The sequence below is a fragment of the Vidua macroura genome, chromosome 14 (genome assembly GCF_024509145.1).
Source record: "Vidua macroura isolate BioBank_ID:100142 chromosome 14, ASM2450914v1, whole genome shotgun sequence".
Classification (NCBI taxonomy): Eukaryota; Metazoa; Chordata; class Aves; order Passeriformes; family Viduidae; genus Vidua; species Vidua macroura.
In genome coordinates, this window is record NC_071584.1 from 2,424,490 (window position 1) to 2,440,922 (window position 16,433).

At 47.4% G+C, this 16,433-nt stretch overlaps 1 protein-coding gene across 1 annotated transcript in view; it reads right to left on the bottom strand.

Annotated features, from left to right (window-relative positions):
• Positions 1 to 16,433, bottom strand: part of TRPC5 (transient receptor potential cation channel subfamily C member 5) — a 63,855-nt gene that overhangs the window by 4,995 nt on the left and 42,427 nt on the right. Inside the window, exon 6 of the mRNA XM_053990190.1 lies at positions 14,283 to 14,478. Within this exon, the coding sequence (XP_053846165.1) occupies positions 14,283 to 14,478 (196 nt within the window). The remainder of the gene's footprint in view (positions 1 to 14,282; positions 14,479 to 16,433) is intronic.

Here is a 16,433-nt window from a genome sequence, read left to right on the forward strand (position 1 = left end):
AGTGGAGGTGGGAAGTTAACACCATCATTTTACAGCTGCACCGGTAGACACAGGGTCCATACAGACCCCAGGAAAGGAATGCTGAGTTATGGAAGAGACTGACCTTACAGACTTCAGAATACCTGAAGGGTTTGGGGAGCAAAATTTAGTCAATTTTTAATAATGGTGGAGCCAACCCAGTAACACAGTACATATTCCCTCCAACACCAGGGCAGAGGCAGCTCCCTACAGCCAGAGGTGCTGCAGAGACCCAAAACAGATCTCGTGCTGCTTTGTGCTAGTTTTAAAGTTGAAAAAAAATGCCACTGTTTTGTATGTTCTGCAGAAATTCTGGCATTAGGCAGAAAAGAGGGGGCAATAATTTGTGCTGAACACAGCTGACTCCAGTAGACTGAGCTGAGATGGTGTAGCTGGGTGTTGTTACCACTGCAGAGCAGTGCTAAGCTGACGGTTGTGACATTTCAGCCGCTCAGCATTTGCGTGGACGGTGTCTGACACGAGATTAAACCAAAGCCACGGTGATTCAGGCTAACAACAGCACAAGGTGGGAGAAAAGGACAATGCAGGACTTTAATTTTCTGAGGAGATTTTGGCGAGGCTGGAACAAGCAGCTTATTGAGCGAGGGGTGCTGGGCTGCAGCTCTGGCAGGCAGCACTGAAGTGTAGGACAGGGAGTTTAATAAAATATTGCTGAACATCATGCCCAAAAAATTACTACACTGGCTCTCTGGCCATGCTCCAGCGCCCTGACACAGGTAAAATATGCTCACATTTTGACAGTGAGGTGCAGCTGAACTCCATTTTGGTAATGTATTCAAATTATGTGCAGCCCTGGATTTAGAACAACTATCTCAGTGGCCCAGGAGCACATTAATCTCTGCAGATGGTCTGAACCAGCCCAGAACATCATTGTCCCCTGCCAGTTTACCACAGGGGCTCTTTGCAAGCCATAGGGAAGCTCAGAGGTGCAGCCTGTCATGCCCCTTTTTCCTCAAGCACCATCACACCCCCTAAACAGGTGAAGTGCAGCATTGCTGTGAAGTATCACGACTTGATGCTGCTGGAAATGAAGTCCTGGGTAGTAAAAAAAAGCAGTTTGAATAACTGCCACCATTCAAAAAAAAAAAAAAAGAAAAAAGAAAAAAAAAAAAAAGAAAATAAATTAACAACTCCTGCTCATTTTTAGTTCATTTGTCTCTGCCTGCCAGACCACAGGACAACTCCTGCGTGTCACCTGCTCTCAGTTCCAGGCAGAGCTGCCTCAGCCCCTTCCAGAAGCAGGGCTGGCTGCTCCCTGCCCACACCTGAAAGCTTCCTCATGCCCATCTTTCCACCTGAGCCTTTCCAGGCCTGGGCAGCTTGAGCTGAAACAAGAGGAGCGATGGGCACTGCAGGCCAGGTGAGCCCAGAGGGAGCAGGGAGGGGGAGAGAAGGGGCCTGAGCTGCACTTTCTGTGCTTCACTTGGATACAGAATCATTTATCATGGAAAAGCCCTCTAAGATCATCACCTCCAACCATTCCCCAAGGCTACCACTAACCCCTGGCCCCAAGTGCCACATCCACACCCCTTTTAAATCCCTCCAGGGATGGGGACCGCACCATGCCCTGTGTAGCCTGTGCCAGTGCTGGACAATTCTTTAGGAAAAGGAATTTTTCCTGCTATCCAAGCTAAACCTCCCCTGCTCTTTACCAGGAGAAGCCCAGTGGCAGCTGCTCGCTGCTGCTCTGAGCATCTACAGCATTCTGTAGGGGAAGAGCTGCACGAGCCCAGGGTTGAATTACACAGCCCTGCTGGGGCTGGGCAGGAACCACAAACCTGGCAGCACTGCCTGGGGCAGCTGGGGAGCTCCGGGCAAGGCAGGAACCGAAGGACAGTGCAAAGACTTATTTTGGAGAGAGACCTATCTTTTAAGTTCTCTGTCAACACAGGAGTAGGTGTGAATGTGCTGCCTTCCACCCCGGCACATTCTGTGATATTCGGTGATAAATCCACCCCTCCCCTCTGCAAGAGCCCATCAAAGCCCGGTGTCAGTGTGGGATCAGGAGTGGGGACTTGGCAGCAGTTTCCTTCAGGACATCATGAAAGGGCCCGTCCTGGGCAGATGCAGTTTGCCCGTGGATGTTGGATGCTGTTTGAAGAGGAAGGTAAGGGAAATCACTGCCTTGGGCATTGCAAATTTGTTTCTGGGAAAGGAAGGAAAAGCCTTAAAAAGCTTTTCTGCACAGAGTGGAGGGTTTTTTACTTTTTATTCTTTCATTTTTAAAATAGCTGGATGGGACACTTCATCCCTGGAAGTGTCCCAGGCCAGCCCGGGCAGGGCTTGGAGCAGCCTGGTCTCATGGAAGGTGACCCTGCCCATGGCAGAGGGTTGGGAAAGGTGATCTCAACCCAAACCATTCTGGATTCTGTGACTCCACGTGCTTTCCTAGGGCTGAGAGCTGTGAAGCTCAGCAAGGCTTTTCCCTTAGGAAGTTTTGAGGCTGGTCTGCACAAATCCCTGCTGGTCTGAGTGTGTCTGTGGGTGAGGCTGGGAGATGCTGGCTTCACCCCACCAGTACTTCTTCTTGTGCTGTCTCAGTGAACAAGTGCACTATAACCTCTCTGAAAAGACAGACCAGACCCTCGTACAGAGGGTCTCAAAGTGTCTTTTCTCCCCTTCTCTGTTCTGCTGCTGCAAATTCCCCAGAGTTTGCAAACGCAGCCTGTCTCAATTATTCACCTTGATGTTTTGTGAACCTGAGCAAATCAGATGAGAGCTCCTGGCAGCAGTTTTGTGTTGGAAATATACAGCAAAGAGACACTTCAATTTTACTGACAATGTCTTTGTGTGCCAGGAAAACCACCATTTTCTTGGTTAGAGCTCTCCTTAGTGCTGTAAGCAATAAAATCCTCACACAAAGCTACAGCTCCCCAAACTGTCCTCCCTGTGCTGAGCACCAAAAAGCCACTTCAGTATCTGTTCTGTACCCAGTTCAAAGTTGGAGCACCTGGGACTTACAGCCAGGACCTCAGTCCTTGCACTGGCTGGGAATGTGACCCTGCCAGGTGTGCTCCGGGTTTGGGGTGTTTCCCCAGTGACTGCTGGCCCCTGGGCAAGAGACACATTTTTGGGAGCTGCCTGAGTCTGAGCAGTGAGTACAGGATCCTCCCAGACCTGTGCTGTCTCAGGCAGTGTTCTTAGATGACAACTCTTTGGTAACATTTATAATAAGCTAAAACCCCACATTCACTAGCTTTGCCAGCGTGACCTTGTTGCTTTAGGAATTTTAATCTAAGTTGGGATTTCACTGTCCTCTCTTTGAGAGCTTCTGTCTCTCTTGCCCTTGTTCTTGTCACCATTTTCTTTCAAGCACTGCTCAGCTTTTCAGCTATCAAACACTCCACACTTAAGAGGGCCGAGCCCTCAAGCTCAAAGAATGCATGAACTCAAAGAAACCAGCACTCGGCTCTGCTGTGAGGGAAAAAAGCCTGTCTCACTTCCTATCACAATGTGAATGTGTCATCCTGGCCACATAATCCTCTTGCAAATCTCTGCCATTTGAAGTGAGAATTAATCTCCCACAAAGATTTCCCTGTGGGATGGCTGAAGCCATTTCACTGTAGCAGTTGCAAATATTTTCTAATTCAGTCAAAGTGATGTATTCACAGATGTGCCAGATTTTAAATGATTACCTGCTACACTAATTATCCAGGGTAATTCAGACATTAATCTCCGTCCTTATCTCTGTGTAGAAAATGTGTTGTTTACAGATTCTGAGATGTTTTCTATAAAGATTTCCATCACCCTCTCCTCGTTGGGCCATACAGGTTGGATCATACTTTGCCAATGACAGCAGTGAGTCCTGACCCAGGCAGCTCAGACCCAGCTGTCTGGGAAGATGCTGTCAGCTTTCTGCACGAGGTGGATACCTCTGCCACAGGCTCCAGGTTCCTTAACCCCTCCATGAGTTATTCCACTTCCACCTTCTGGCTCTTAAGTTCTTAACAGCCCTGGAAGCCCTGGGATAGCCCCAAGTTTTGGTTGGCTCAGGGCTGAGATGGATTCTGGCCATCCTGTGGATTTTGCAGGATGGTTTGCTCTGGATCAGGCTGGTGCAGAGCTGTGGTTCAAACCCTCAGCTCCCAGGGGCAGGGTTAGATATTAGGATAAATTCCTTTATTGTAAGGGTGGGCAGGCCCTGGCACAGGGTGCCCAGAGCAGCTGTGGCTGCCCCTGGATCCCTGCAAGTGCCCAAGGCCAGGCTGGACTGGGCTTGGAGCAGCCTGGGACAGTGGAAGGTGTCCCTGCCCATGGCAGAGGGCAGAATGAGATGGTCTTGAAGGTCCCTTCCAACCCAAATCATTCCATGATTCTATGAAATCTAATGCTAGGGGGATGGTGATGCTCAGCAGCCAGGCATGCTGAGATCCTCAAACTTTTCCCCTGTCAAACAATCCCAGGATGATTAGTTGCTTCAGCTCCTCTGTGCCACTCAGAGGTGCCCAAGGGCTCCTGCTCCTTCCTCTGGGAGTTCCTGGGATGCAAATCCTCCCCACACCCACCTGGAAGGAACAACCTATAAAGATCTCCAGCATCACTCTGGCTGGCACGAAAAGGGCTGCGTGTGCCTTTCTTGTGTTTTATTACACAGCAGGCAGTGGGCTAAGCTGGAAATCAGGCTGCTGCCTGTCAGATGCAGATATAGATGGCTCTGACAATGCCCTGGGGACCAGGCTGCCTGGCTGGGGCTGAGTGCCTCTGAAGGAGGGATGGGAAGCTTTCTAGTTGTGCCAGGAGTGCTGGCAGGAGCTGGAGTGATTTCTGCAGCAGGAGCAGCTCTCTGCTGCTGTCCCACCCCAGGAAGAGCCACCAGCAGCCCCACAGGATTAGGATGTGCCCAAGCTGTACTTTCCTCTAGGAAGGAAGGAGGAGATGTAACATTTACCTTGCAGGCTACTGAGCAAGGGAGGCTGGTTGCCCGAGAGGCACAGGAACTTCAAAGGTGCCTTTTTTGCTGTGAAATTAGCAGTGCTGCAAAGCCTAAGAGAAGTCATTAGACTCTATTCAATATATTTCTCTCTCCACGTGCCTCATTATTGCTCTGTGCTAAACTCAGAGCAGGAAACTGCACAGAAAATATATCAGGGCTGGCTTTCAAGCAGGCTAGCACAAGAAAGATGCCCTTGTGTGTCCTGAACAGAAAGCACTGCAGAAAGAGGGTCAGGAGAAATTTAATCTTTACAGATCTCCACACAGGCAACTCTTGTGCTGTTTCAAAGCTGTTAATTTTGTAATATGTGTCAGGCAAACTGGAAATAACATCAGCAGAGCTCGGGGGTTTGGTGACAAGCTCAGAGAAGCAAGCAGCAAAATTCCAAGCAGGCTATTTGACGTAAATGGTGCTTAACATTTTTCAAAAGAAAGGATGTCATAGAAAGAAAATGTCTGTGAGAAAATCAGGAAGCTACAAAGTCAATTAATGCATAGGTAATTCAGCTGCAGCTGGCAACAAATGACTTTGCTTTCAAAGCTGGGGATGACATACTGAGGGGTAAGAACTTAATAGGATCAATCTCAAAAATAATACAAGAAAAATTACTGAAGGAGGACAATCTAGCATTAGGAAAAGCAATTAGAACAGTTAGGGGATGAGACAGCCAGAGAAGAGATGAAAGTACTGAGGAGCACAAGGCAAGTCCTGGGCAGCAGCTGCAGTGGCTCTGAGGAGGAGCTGTGGCAGTGCCCTGGCACAGGCAGCCCTTGGCAGAGGAAAATCAGGGAAAACACCCCTGGAGCACCCCCTGCAGCAGCAGGCAGGGCAGGTGGGTACAAAGGGAGAGCAGCTGCCCAGGATGCAGCTCCAAGGGGGACACAGGGGGATTTTGGCTCCAGCACAGAAAAGGAGCATGGGCAGGTCGTGAGGAAATACTCAGAAATAAATACTAGCCCTGGGAAACAAGGAAAGTGAATTCTTGGACTAGGATGCAGGTAACTGACTTCAGGCAAGAGCTACCCTTGTCTGGCAAAAGGCAGCAAGGCACTTAGGTGAGGAAAGCAAACAGAGCACAAGGGAGAAATAAACTCAGATCCAAAGTTTTATATAGCAGATAAGCCATCATTGGGACTGTGAGCCTTGAGAACCTGAAAGCTGGGAAAGATCTCACGTGGCAGAGCCCATGAAAAAACACTGTAATGGAGGAAGTTAGGAAAATTTTCCTTAATTTTGCAGTGTCCAAGGCCCCCCACTTGGGATTGGCCAGTGCAATGTCAACAAGACACAGCACAGGACCTGCATTTTGTTACAAGTTGGATAAAGGACTCCATCTTTGGAGCACAGCCAAAGAGGCTCAGGAATTACAGAAATTGGGTTGGTTGCAATGGAAAAGAAAACCACAAGTGGCTTCTGAACACGCCAGGTTGGGCAGAGAGCAGGGACATTCCCTCCTGGGTCACAGCCCAGCAGACCTGTCACAGGAGCTGTGGCACTGGCCATCCCTGCCCAGAACCTTGGCTGCTTCTCCCAGCCCCACGGAATCAGTTTGTTTGTACTTGCAAAATGCATGCTCTAGCATCTCTGCTATTTATAACTTCCATGTGCAGAAGATATTCATAATTAAAAATTTTTATTATGGCTTGCAATGCGCTGCATTCCACAATGTATTTAGGTTATATATACATATATAGATATATATCAAATACTTTTCATCTCCCAGCAGCATCTTGGATGGAAGCAACGATAGCTAATGAGAAGGCCAGGGAATATTATATTGGAGAAAACACAGAGAACTGGGGATTGTGCTGGTTTTATTGCAGTAAAATTATGGGAACTGGCACCTTTTTGTTTCTGCAGTCATATTCCAGTTAAGTTCAGGTTTTATTATAATAGGCAAATAAATCGGAGCAGTGGGAAGGTCATGCAGAGAAACAGCTCTCTGAAAGCCTCAGCAGGAAGATATCACCAAGGCTTTGTTCTTCCTGCCATCCATTCTCTCTCCTCCATCACTGCCTGATAAGAACCTCTTTTCATGCTGAAGGTCAGAGAGATAAGGGGCATCTGTGCTGGTAATGTTAACTACCTGCAGCCAGGTCAAAACCAAGTAACTCTCACATGTCCTGGAGAACTGGAGGGCTGAGCAGGTATGGATAACCCAAAGTGTTTGAGTGCTGATGACTCTGTTAGTGCTAAGGCAAAAAAATAAACAAACTTAGCCTCATTTTTACTTGCCCTATTTCCAGAACATTGTCTTTGATTTTTTTTTCTGCATAGCCAGTCAGGCTGGGATTTGATCTTCAAAGGTCCTTTCCAACCCAAGCCATTCTAAGAGTCCAAAAAGTCCTCATTGCTAAAGGTATCATATCTGCATTACACTTGGAGATACTGCTGGGCTTAAGAAAATGCCTGTTCCTCTCTGAGCAACCATTCCTAAAGCTTAGGAATCAAACTCAGTTCTCTCTTCTGGCTTTAGGGTGCTCAATCTGTCAGTCCAGGCCACCTACTGCAGGTGGATGGGACCCTTGGATTCGCTGCTGGACACAGCCAGGATGATTCTCTGGCACAAACTTGCCCTGGAAGGAAGGAGCACTGCAGAATTCACCACTTTGCACTCCGTGTGCAAAGCACTTGGTCTGACCTTGCCTTCTCCAGCTGAGGTGCTGCAGGTGTACTTCAAAGGGGAAGGACAAAGCACGGGCAGAGCCCAAAAACCAGCCTGTGAGTCACGGTGTCCTGCTGAGGACTGGAGCAGAACACCGTGAAACTGGGCTGGAACAGACTGTGGGGCTTGCAGGGGGCTCTGGAGGTGCCAGGCTTCACCTCCCCAGATCTCCTCAGAATTCCCTTATCTCCTCAGAGCCAAAGGCAAGGCTGCTGCTCCTCGTGTCCCGCTCCCTGCTCCTCGCAGGAACACAACTCTGTGCAAGTATTCAGGCACCAAATGCTTCAGTGTTCTGCTCTTTTATGACTGCCCATAAACTGCCTTTCCTCAGCAGAGGAGTGGGGCTGGATTATGTGTTTTACTGAGCCTGTAAAGGCCACAGCACCAGAGGGAGCAGCAGGTGCCCAACACCTCTGGAAGGCAGCCTGCTTGCACAGCCACTTAAATGCAGTGCCTGAGTTTAGCTGCCAAAAATGGAGTAATTGCTCAAAAATTAAAAAATCCTATGTCCTCACCATTTAAATACATCCTTGAGCCGAAGGGAAGGGACAGATTATAAATGTATGAGATTGCTCAAGTCTGTAAGTGAACCTTGAGCTGTGCAGACAGCACTGACTCAAGAGAGAAGGCTCTGTTTCCTCCACCAAAAACCAGGGGTTGTAGCTGAGTAGCTACAGGGAACAGGACCAGCAAACAGAAACAGGTTATTAATCATATCCCCACTTAATTAGGAGTGGTTGTGTGTGTCCTCTTTCACCTATATGATCAGCATCAATTTATTTGCAAGATTGCAGCGTGTTGCAGAAGGAAATCTGTGAAGCACTGGCATCTAAAATATCATATTTCAGAGAATTTTTAGTAATATAGCTGTTTCCATTGTTCAGTACCAAGGGAAAGCTCTTCCCAGATAAATCCCTTTTAGTATTTCACTGCTTTTTCCTCAGTAATATTCTTCCTTTATCTTTCACTTTTCCTCTTTTCTCCTGCCTTTCTAACAAGAGTCCCCTCGATGCAGAAGCACAAGATAATGCTAATTGAGCTTGTCAGGCCTAAATAAAAGATGGGATAATGCAGGGGCTGCAACCTATGTGGTTCCATCTGGATACTTCAACTTCTATCATGTAGCAAGAGCAAACTTGCTGTGCTGCTCACACGTAATGGGCAGAGAGTTATTGACCTGTCAGGCAGGGCACTGGGGTGTTAACCACACCAAAAAACGACAGAGCCCAGCCCTGAAAATTCCAAAAATAAACGCCAGCAAACTCCCTGGAATATTTTAAATCGGCCAGGGCTCATCTACAGATTACAAGCTCTTCTCTTTTTTTTTTACTTAAGTGTAACTTTTCTGCCCTGAATAAGCCCCAAAGTGGTTTGGCCATGGTGGTTCCCAGGGACACATAAACTCCTGTGGTTTCAAAGATCAAAAGCAACAAGAAAGGCTGAACCTCCTGATTCTGCTGACAGTACTCACAGGAGAGGCAGGATTGGATCCTAGGATGGAGAATGAGCTTTGTCTGGTCTAAGAACAGAAGATGCAGCATGTGAAGCTGGAGCACATCGAGTGCCTCTATTCAGAGGCTCTGCGAACACCAGATGAATATTAACAATGTGATTCAAGTCCATGGGTTACATGGAATTAGGCCAAAGCCAGCAAAAAGACAAACAGTTCTACACCTTCAAATGAATCCTTTAGCTTGCTAACAAAAAGCAATTAAAGCTGCCTGGCAGTCTGGAGCAAGACTCCAGGGCTAATTTCACACACAGGCTGTATGGGAGCATCCCAACACACCACTGCTGCAGATTTCTCTTCACTTTCCAATAAAAATCTGCTGAGAGTCCCCCCACATCCAGTCCCAAGGTCCAGAGAGAGCACTCAGCCTTGGGAATCAATCCCACCACTCCAGAGGTAGGCTACAGCTCCTCAGGAGGGAACAGGGAGTGGGGGTCCAGCATTTCTTCACATGGGTTGCACTCCATGGGAAATGGAACAGAAATCATGGAATCATGGAATGGTTTGGGTAGGGAGGGACCTTAAAGCTCATTCTATTCCAACCCTCTTCCATAGGGACACCTTCCACTCTCCCAGGGTGCTCTAAACCCCATCCAGCCTGGCCTTGGGCACTGCCAGGGATCCAGGGGCAGCCAGAGCTGCTCTGGGCACCCTGTGCCAGGGCCTGCCCATCCTCCCAGGGAAGGATTCCTTCCTTATGGCTGATCTAAATCCACCCTCCTTTAGCTCAAGGCCATTCCCCCTTGTCCTGTCTGCCTGTCCAAGTGTCACTGAAGGCACTGACTAAGTGCAGGAGAATTTCCCATTTCAATTAATTATCGCTGATCCACAGATGAGTTTGAGGAGCGCAGTAATTGAGATCTGGGTAATTACAGTTGTGCTGTAGAATAAAGCAAAGGTGTGAGTGTGTCACCTGCACCTCAATCAGCTTCTGCATGTGGGCAGTGACCAGCAGATGTGTGTGTTGGTCAGCAGGAGGCTCCGAGGGCCTCAAAACTGAGGGACAAAGAGGGGTATTTCACTCAGTTGGCAAACCAAGGAAGAGCCATTTCATCCTCTTTCCAGAACCTCCTTGTTTCTCTGCACCATAAAAAGCTTCAAGAAATATTGATCCCAGCTTGTACTGGCAACACAACAAGAGCATAATTTCATTTCCTGCTGTATTACAGAGTTTAAAACCAACTGCTTAATTTCTAAGAAATTCAAATTAATGGTACTGAAATGGGTCTGGTGAGATGAACATTTCCTGATGCTTTAAAAGAGCTTAGATCTGAGTCCAGATTTAGGAGCCAGCCTGACGAGCTAGCTCGAAATAAGAGACATCCCAACCAACAGGAGGATACAAAACACAATATACAGAACGGTTTTGTAACTTTTATACTCACTGCTGAAGTCATTACTCCAACATCACACATGGACACTGCATTACACACCCCAGGCTGCAACACCTTCACACATGGGAGTTAGAGGGAATTTTTCTCAGGCTCCCTTTGGTGTAAGTAATCCCTGAGGTATTGAGCATCTTTGTACTTTTTTCCTAGAACATCTGAAAGCTGTGAGGGCTCACATCTCTCTTTAATGTGCCGGTGGGAGCGGAGCTGTTGTGCACCATTTATCACCCTAACTCACCTGCAGCTCTGCCTGCCAGCTCACAGCCCGTGGTTTCCATCCTGCACAGCCCTTGGTTGCTGTTCTTCCACTGATATTGCTCCTGCTGCTGCAGAGTCAGAACTCCTGGTGCAGTTCCAGTGACTAATTCTTGCCTGACTCCCCAGAATATCCCGGGTGTGGCCACAAGGAACAGGCTTTCAGAAAATACACATTAATTCTCTGCAACCTGTACCTGCACCCGAGGGCACCCCCAGGGCCAAAATGTACCTGCACCTCAGGAACACCAACTATCCCACTTATTTTGAAAAAAATTAGTATCTGGCAGGAGGATTGTATGACTTGATGAAAAACAGCCCATCACACAGTGTCCTCATCACCCACTCAGTTACTTTCTGCCACTTACAAATGATGCAGCCACCTGGCCACTCTCACATCATTCCCTTGTCCTTCCCCTTGTGATTGTGACAAATTCCTCTTCCCATCCCCTGATGGTATTTCTGTCAGGTCTGGAAGGTATTGAGGGAGCTGGCAATGCATAACATGCCATTGCATCCTGTGCTGCTTGTATAAAACATTCTGATCTTCCCATATTGAAAGAGCACAGAAGGTATGGAAATTTGGGGGATTGCATTTGGATTTTGTTTGCTTTCATGGTGAAAGATGGTGTCTGCCATAACCAAACTATGGTTTGGCAAAGGAGAAAAATGGGCTGTCTGAAAATAATCGATATTGAAACTGCTTCAGGGCACTCCTGGAAATGTGTATTTATTGAAGTCTGAAACAGCTGAGGAAAAAAACAACAATATCATGGCACAAAAGTTCTTCCTTCTCTGAGTCAAGAACCACTTGAAGCAGAGGTTTTACTCTTTGCTTGCCTTGCTCTGCCTTCCGCAGACACCGGTGCTTTCATGCTGTGCGCCTGCAGTGCCCAGTTAAGCACCAAGCCCTAATCCCCAGACTGGGGAGACAAAATGAAGAGCCAAGGAGGAGCAGCCCAGATTGTCCTTTCTCAAACCTCACAGCAGAAACTCACGTGCGAGTACAGGAGAAAAGCTGACCTGAAGAATAACTGCTACAAATGCATTAAGTGTATTTGTCCCTGCAGGAGAGGAGGGGAGAAAGCCTGTTTGCATTGCAGCAGTGCCTGGGGCTCATTAACAAACGGGATTAATGAAGATGTCCTCAGCGCTCCACTGCAGGGGAGTCAGCAGGCAGAGATGCACTCTCATCTCATCCCCCACGTGTGTTTTATTGCTCTGCAGTGATGCTTGTGGCACAGGATTTCCTCCTGATGCAGAAGATGACCTCCACCTCGCCCCAAGGACTCCTTTCCCCTCCTTTCCCCCTGGAATGCTGTCATTCCATGTGTATCCAATGCAATATAAATACCAGGAGGAAGAAATGCCCAGTCTAGCACCCAGCCTGCTGTGATTCAGCAGGGGGTGAACCTGATTACAGCAGGTTAATTAATGCCCCAAATTTGTAAAGCTCAGTGTTTATTAACGACTTGTTTTCTTCTGGGGAGAGATTAATTGATGTTTGCCCTGAGAAGGCACACGAAGGAAATGCGTCCCTGCGAGGAAGCATGCAGAAATGCAGCTTGCAGAGCCAAGCTGCACGCACTGCGGGCAGAGAGGGGAAGTGCCTGCCTCTTGCCTTCCCAGGAAATGTCACTGCTCTCGGTATCAACCACAGCCAGACAGTTTAAGTGACAACAAGGTCTCCTGTAGCATTCCCAGTGTCATCTTCCCGAGCAGGGGCTCATGCTGCTCGCTGAAGTCTGTGCTTTGCCTCGGGTATCTGGAGAGTTCATCCTCTACCCCCGGGTCTGTGAAGGGCAGACTTTCTGATGGGGCCAGTCCCCGCTGCCAGCTGCTCCAGACACAAAACCATTAACACAACAGCCCTCTCTGGACCCTTCTCTTCAGTTAATTGTTATGATGGGTCCCTCTAATTCATGTGGGATTGTGTGTAATGTGTCATTGCATCACTCGAATTATTCAGGGAAAGAATGATGAGTGGTTTGTGGCCCAGTGAATAGCAAATACTGCTATTCTTGTGCCAGTCTTAGGCTTGGGCTTTGTCTTAGTGACAAGCCTGTTCGATGACAATAAAGGAAAGGGAATTGGAAAAAATGGCCAAGGAGAGAATCTTTGTTTTCTGTCCCTCATTGCAGTCTCCCTGGAATGTGAGGAGTAGCAGTGAACAAAGAGAAAGGACTTGAAGCATTGAAACAGACTGATAAATGCCTTTGTGATGAACTGCTTTTCTGCTCATCTGGAAGGTCACTGGTCCAGTTTTTCTCATACTTTTTACCATGATAAAGATCAGATGTCCAAAAGAATCAGCAAATTGAGGGGTCTGTGCTCAGTTTGACCAAGTGAATTTAGGAGCCACTTGAATCAGCAGATAATCAACAACAATTGTGGAACCTGTTCAAGAAAACAACTCAATACTCCTCTCTGTGCTTTAGCCAGGAAAGGAGCTCACCCACACATTTCCCCAGAGACTTGTCCAGGAATTTGGAAATGGAAAGAGTAGGAGAACTGCTTCTGGTTCTGTTTTTGCTCTGTTTTATCTTCTCGAATAAAACAAGAGTCACCCAAAGCAGAGGAGGAAGCCTCTACTCTATCTGTACCGAGTGACCAGCCAGGGACACAAACAGCTCCCCCCACTCCTGTTTTGTTCCCAGATGATGCAGCAGTTCATCACCTCACTGTCTCCAAACCTATCTTGTTAGTGGTCAGAATGGAGAGTAAGTGCCCACTGGTTTATCTGAAGTCCTGTGCACACAAGATTTTGCTTCCTTCCATACTGTTCCTGACCTAAAGAGCCTTAAAATGCAGAGCCACGCTGCTTTAGCTTTCAGTCTGTTGACAAATTTAATCATCAAGGTACAGATTGGCTTTTGGGTACACAGAATGAGATTACAGTGGAGAAAACAGTTTTGAACATTCAAATGAAAGTTCAGTTTGATAAGGGCTCTACAGCCCCGAGCTGCCTCAGCTCAGATCTATCCTGCACTGGGATTACTCAGGAATCTCAGATGGTTATACAGCCAGGAGACTCTGGTATCACAGATGGACATGATCTAATTTCAAGTGGGAAGACCGTGGAAAAAGAAATTGCAGGACTGGGCTCCTGACACACACGGTTTCACATGGGAAAACAGAAATAGGATAAAAAAATATACCACAACATCCACCCCCCAAGTTATAACCAAACATCAGGAAGCAGTGGGAAGGTTTCCCTTTATACACCCAAGGTGGTCAGCAAGGTTACTCCACAGGAGGAGACAGGGGCAGATCACAGCCCATGAGCCTTTTCCAGCTAAGAAGCTTTACAAACAGAGCAAAACCTCCTCCACAGGCAAGATTCAGGCTGGTGAGCAGAAATCCCAACTACCTGCTGGCAGAAACTGGGGGCAGCAGTCTCAGCATCCCAGAAGGGACCCACTTGCTGCAAGTCAAGACGAATGAGGCACAGGGGGAGGAACACCAGCAGAAAGAGAAGGGGTAACTCACAGCAATGAGCTGGTAGGAGTTGTTCATCATGGCTATGAGCATGTTCAGCAGCACGACCAGGGAGATGACGTTGTAGGTCCCAAACATCGTGGCCCCAACAAATTCCGTGAACTCGTGTCTGGCTTTCACGTTGGTGACGTAGAGATTCAGCAGCCCAAACACAGACCAGAAGAGTGACTGGAGAGTCTCGAAAAGTCTGCAAAGGGAGACAGATTTTTAGCTGGCTACCTGATGCTGGGGGGTGGAAAAAGATCTTCAGGTAGGGAACACACACATATTGGGAGACATCAAGAGCAGCCACTCAGCACAGCCTTTTATCCCTCCCTGGGGACAGCCTGTGCTCAGCCACAGTGACCCACCAGCCAATGCATGTGAGAGCTGTCCCATCAAGAGCATTTGCTGTCTGTCCAAGAGCCCAGTCCACATCCTTGTGATATGCAATGAGCACAACTTCCCCAAGGAACCCAAGGCTCCCTTTCCTACTCTGCACACTTGCAAAGAACAGCCACAATATATTCCATTTAATTAAAATTGCCATGCTGCGATGCTGCTGCTATCTATAAACTCTCCTGTTTAATCAGTGCCTGCATCATTAACATGTCTGCAGGATAAATGCTCAGGGAACCCATCCTCAAGTACAGCGTGACTGCAGCAGTTAACAGTGCACAACAACAAGGCACCACGAGGTGGGAGATGGCAGAAATCACAGCACTTGCACCTTTTGCTCTGATATGTAGTGCTCTGTCTGGAATACACCTGCCCAAAGTGCTGCTCAGTTTGGAATACACCTGCCCAAAAACACTGCTCAGTTTGGAATACACCTGCCTAAAAACACTGCTCTGTTTGCAATGCACCTGCCCAAAAACACTGCTGTGTTTGCAGTGCACCTGCCCAAAAACACTGCTCAGTTTGGAATACACCTGCCCAAAAACACTGCTGTGTTTGCAGTGCACCTGCCCAAAGTGCTGGTGGCTCTGAGTGGTTGGAGCAGCAGCTCCCACCCACCACGGGCAGAGTCCCTGGCAAAACCCTGCAACCACAGAATCACAGAATCACAGAATAACGAGGTTGGAAGAGACCTCTGAGATCAAGTCCAACTCATGCCCTAACACCTCAACTAGACTGTAGCACCAAGTGCCACGTCCAGTCTTTTTTTAAACACATCCAGAGATGGTGATTCTGCCACCTCCCTGGGAAGACAATTCCAGTACTTTATTATTCTTTCAGTGAAAAATTTCTTCCTAATATCCAACCTGTGCCTTCCCTGACGTAGCTTGAGACTGTGTCCTCTTTTTCTGACAGTGAACCACTGCTCAGTAATGACTCAGATGAAAGAGAGTCATCACATTAATTCAGCTCAAGAGTTTCTCTTCTTTTGAACTTTTCCTTCCCTAGATGAACTAGACCTGACCCCACTGAGTTGATGAGATCATCCCAGGTCTCTCTCTGCTTCAGCCACAGACGAGTGACCTTTCACAGCCACGTCAGATGCGTAATCAACAATCTAAATAATTGCTCTATTTGGGCATCTTTGTTTTGGCTTTCCAAAATATGGCATTTATTTCATCCAAAAATGACATTTATATGCCTGTTTAAGAGTTTCCATTTTGGCCCGAGGTCAGCAGATGTTTTCAAATGCAACTACTAGACAAATCAACATGACTAATTCAGATACTTTACTTGACATACCAGGAATCTGTTCTCCCATCTTCTCCAGGCATTTGTTCACATGTATCCCTATGCCTTATATGAGGATTTAGTTTATACTTTGTGGATGTAGCTTATGTTTTTCACTGGCCAAAATCATAAAGACGCTTTAAAGCAAAAAAGCTTTCTCCCAAAGCTCAGGCTGGTTGTTAGGCTTATTAAATAACCGAGGTTAACCAAAGAATATTAACCAAAGAATGCCAAGCATTTCTTTACTAGAAGTGGTGGAGTGCTAGCTGTCTTTTAAGATATTTATCATACTTTTACTATTAACAGTAGAAATACTACTTGGGCTGTAGGTACAAGAGAGACAGAGGTTCTAATCATTGAACTGAAATCAGTTCTAGAAGTGATCAGTGCATTGCTCTGGATACACAATATTACCCAGGTGTGTAATCTGGGCCCAGACTAAAGCAAACATTCACATGTGGGCATGTAGTGCCC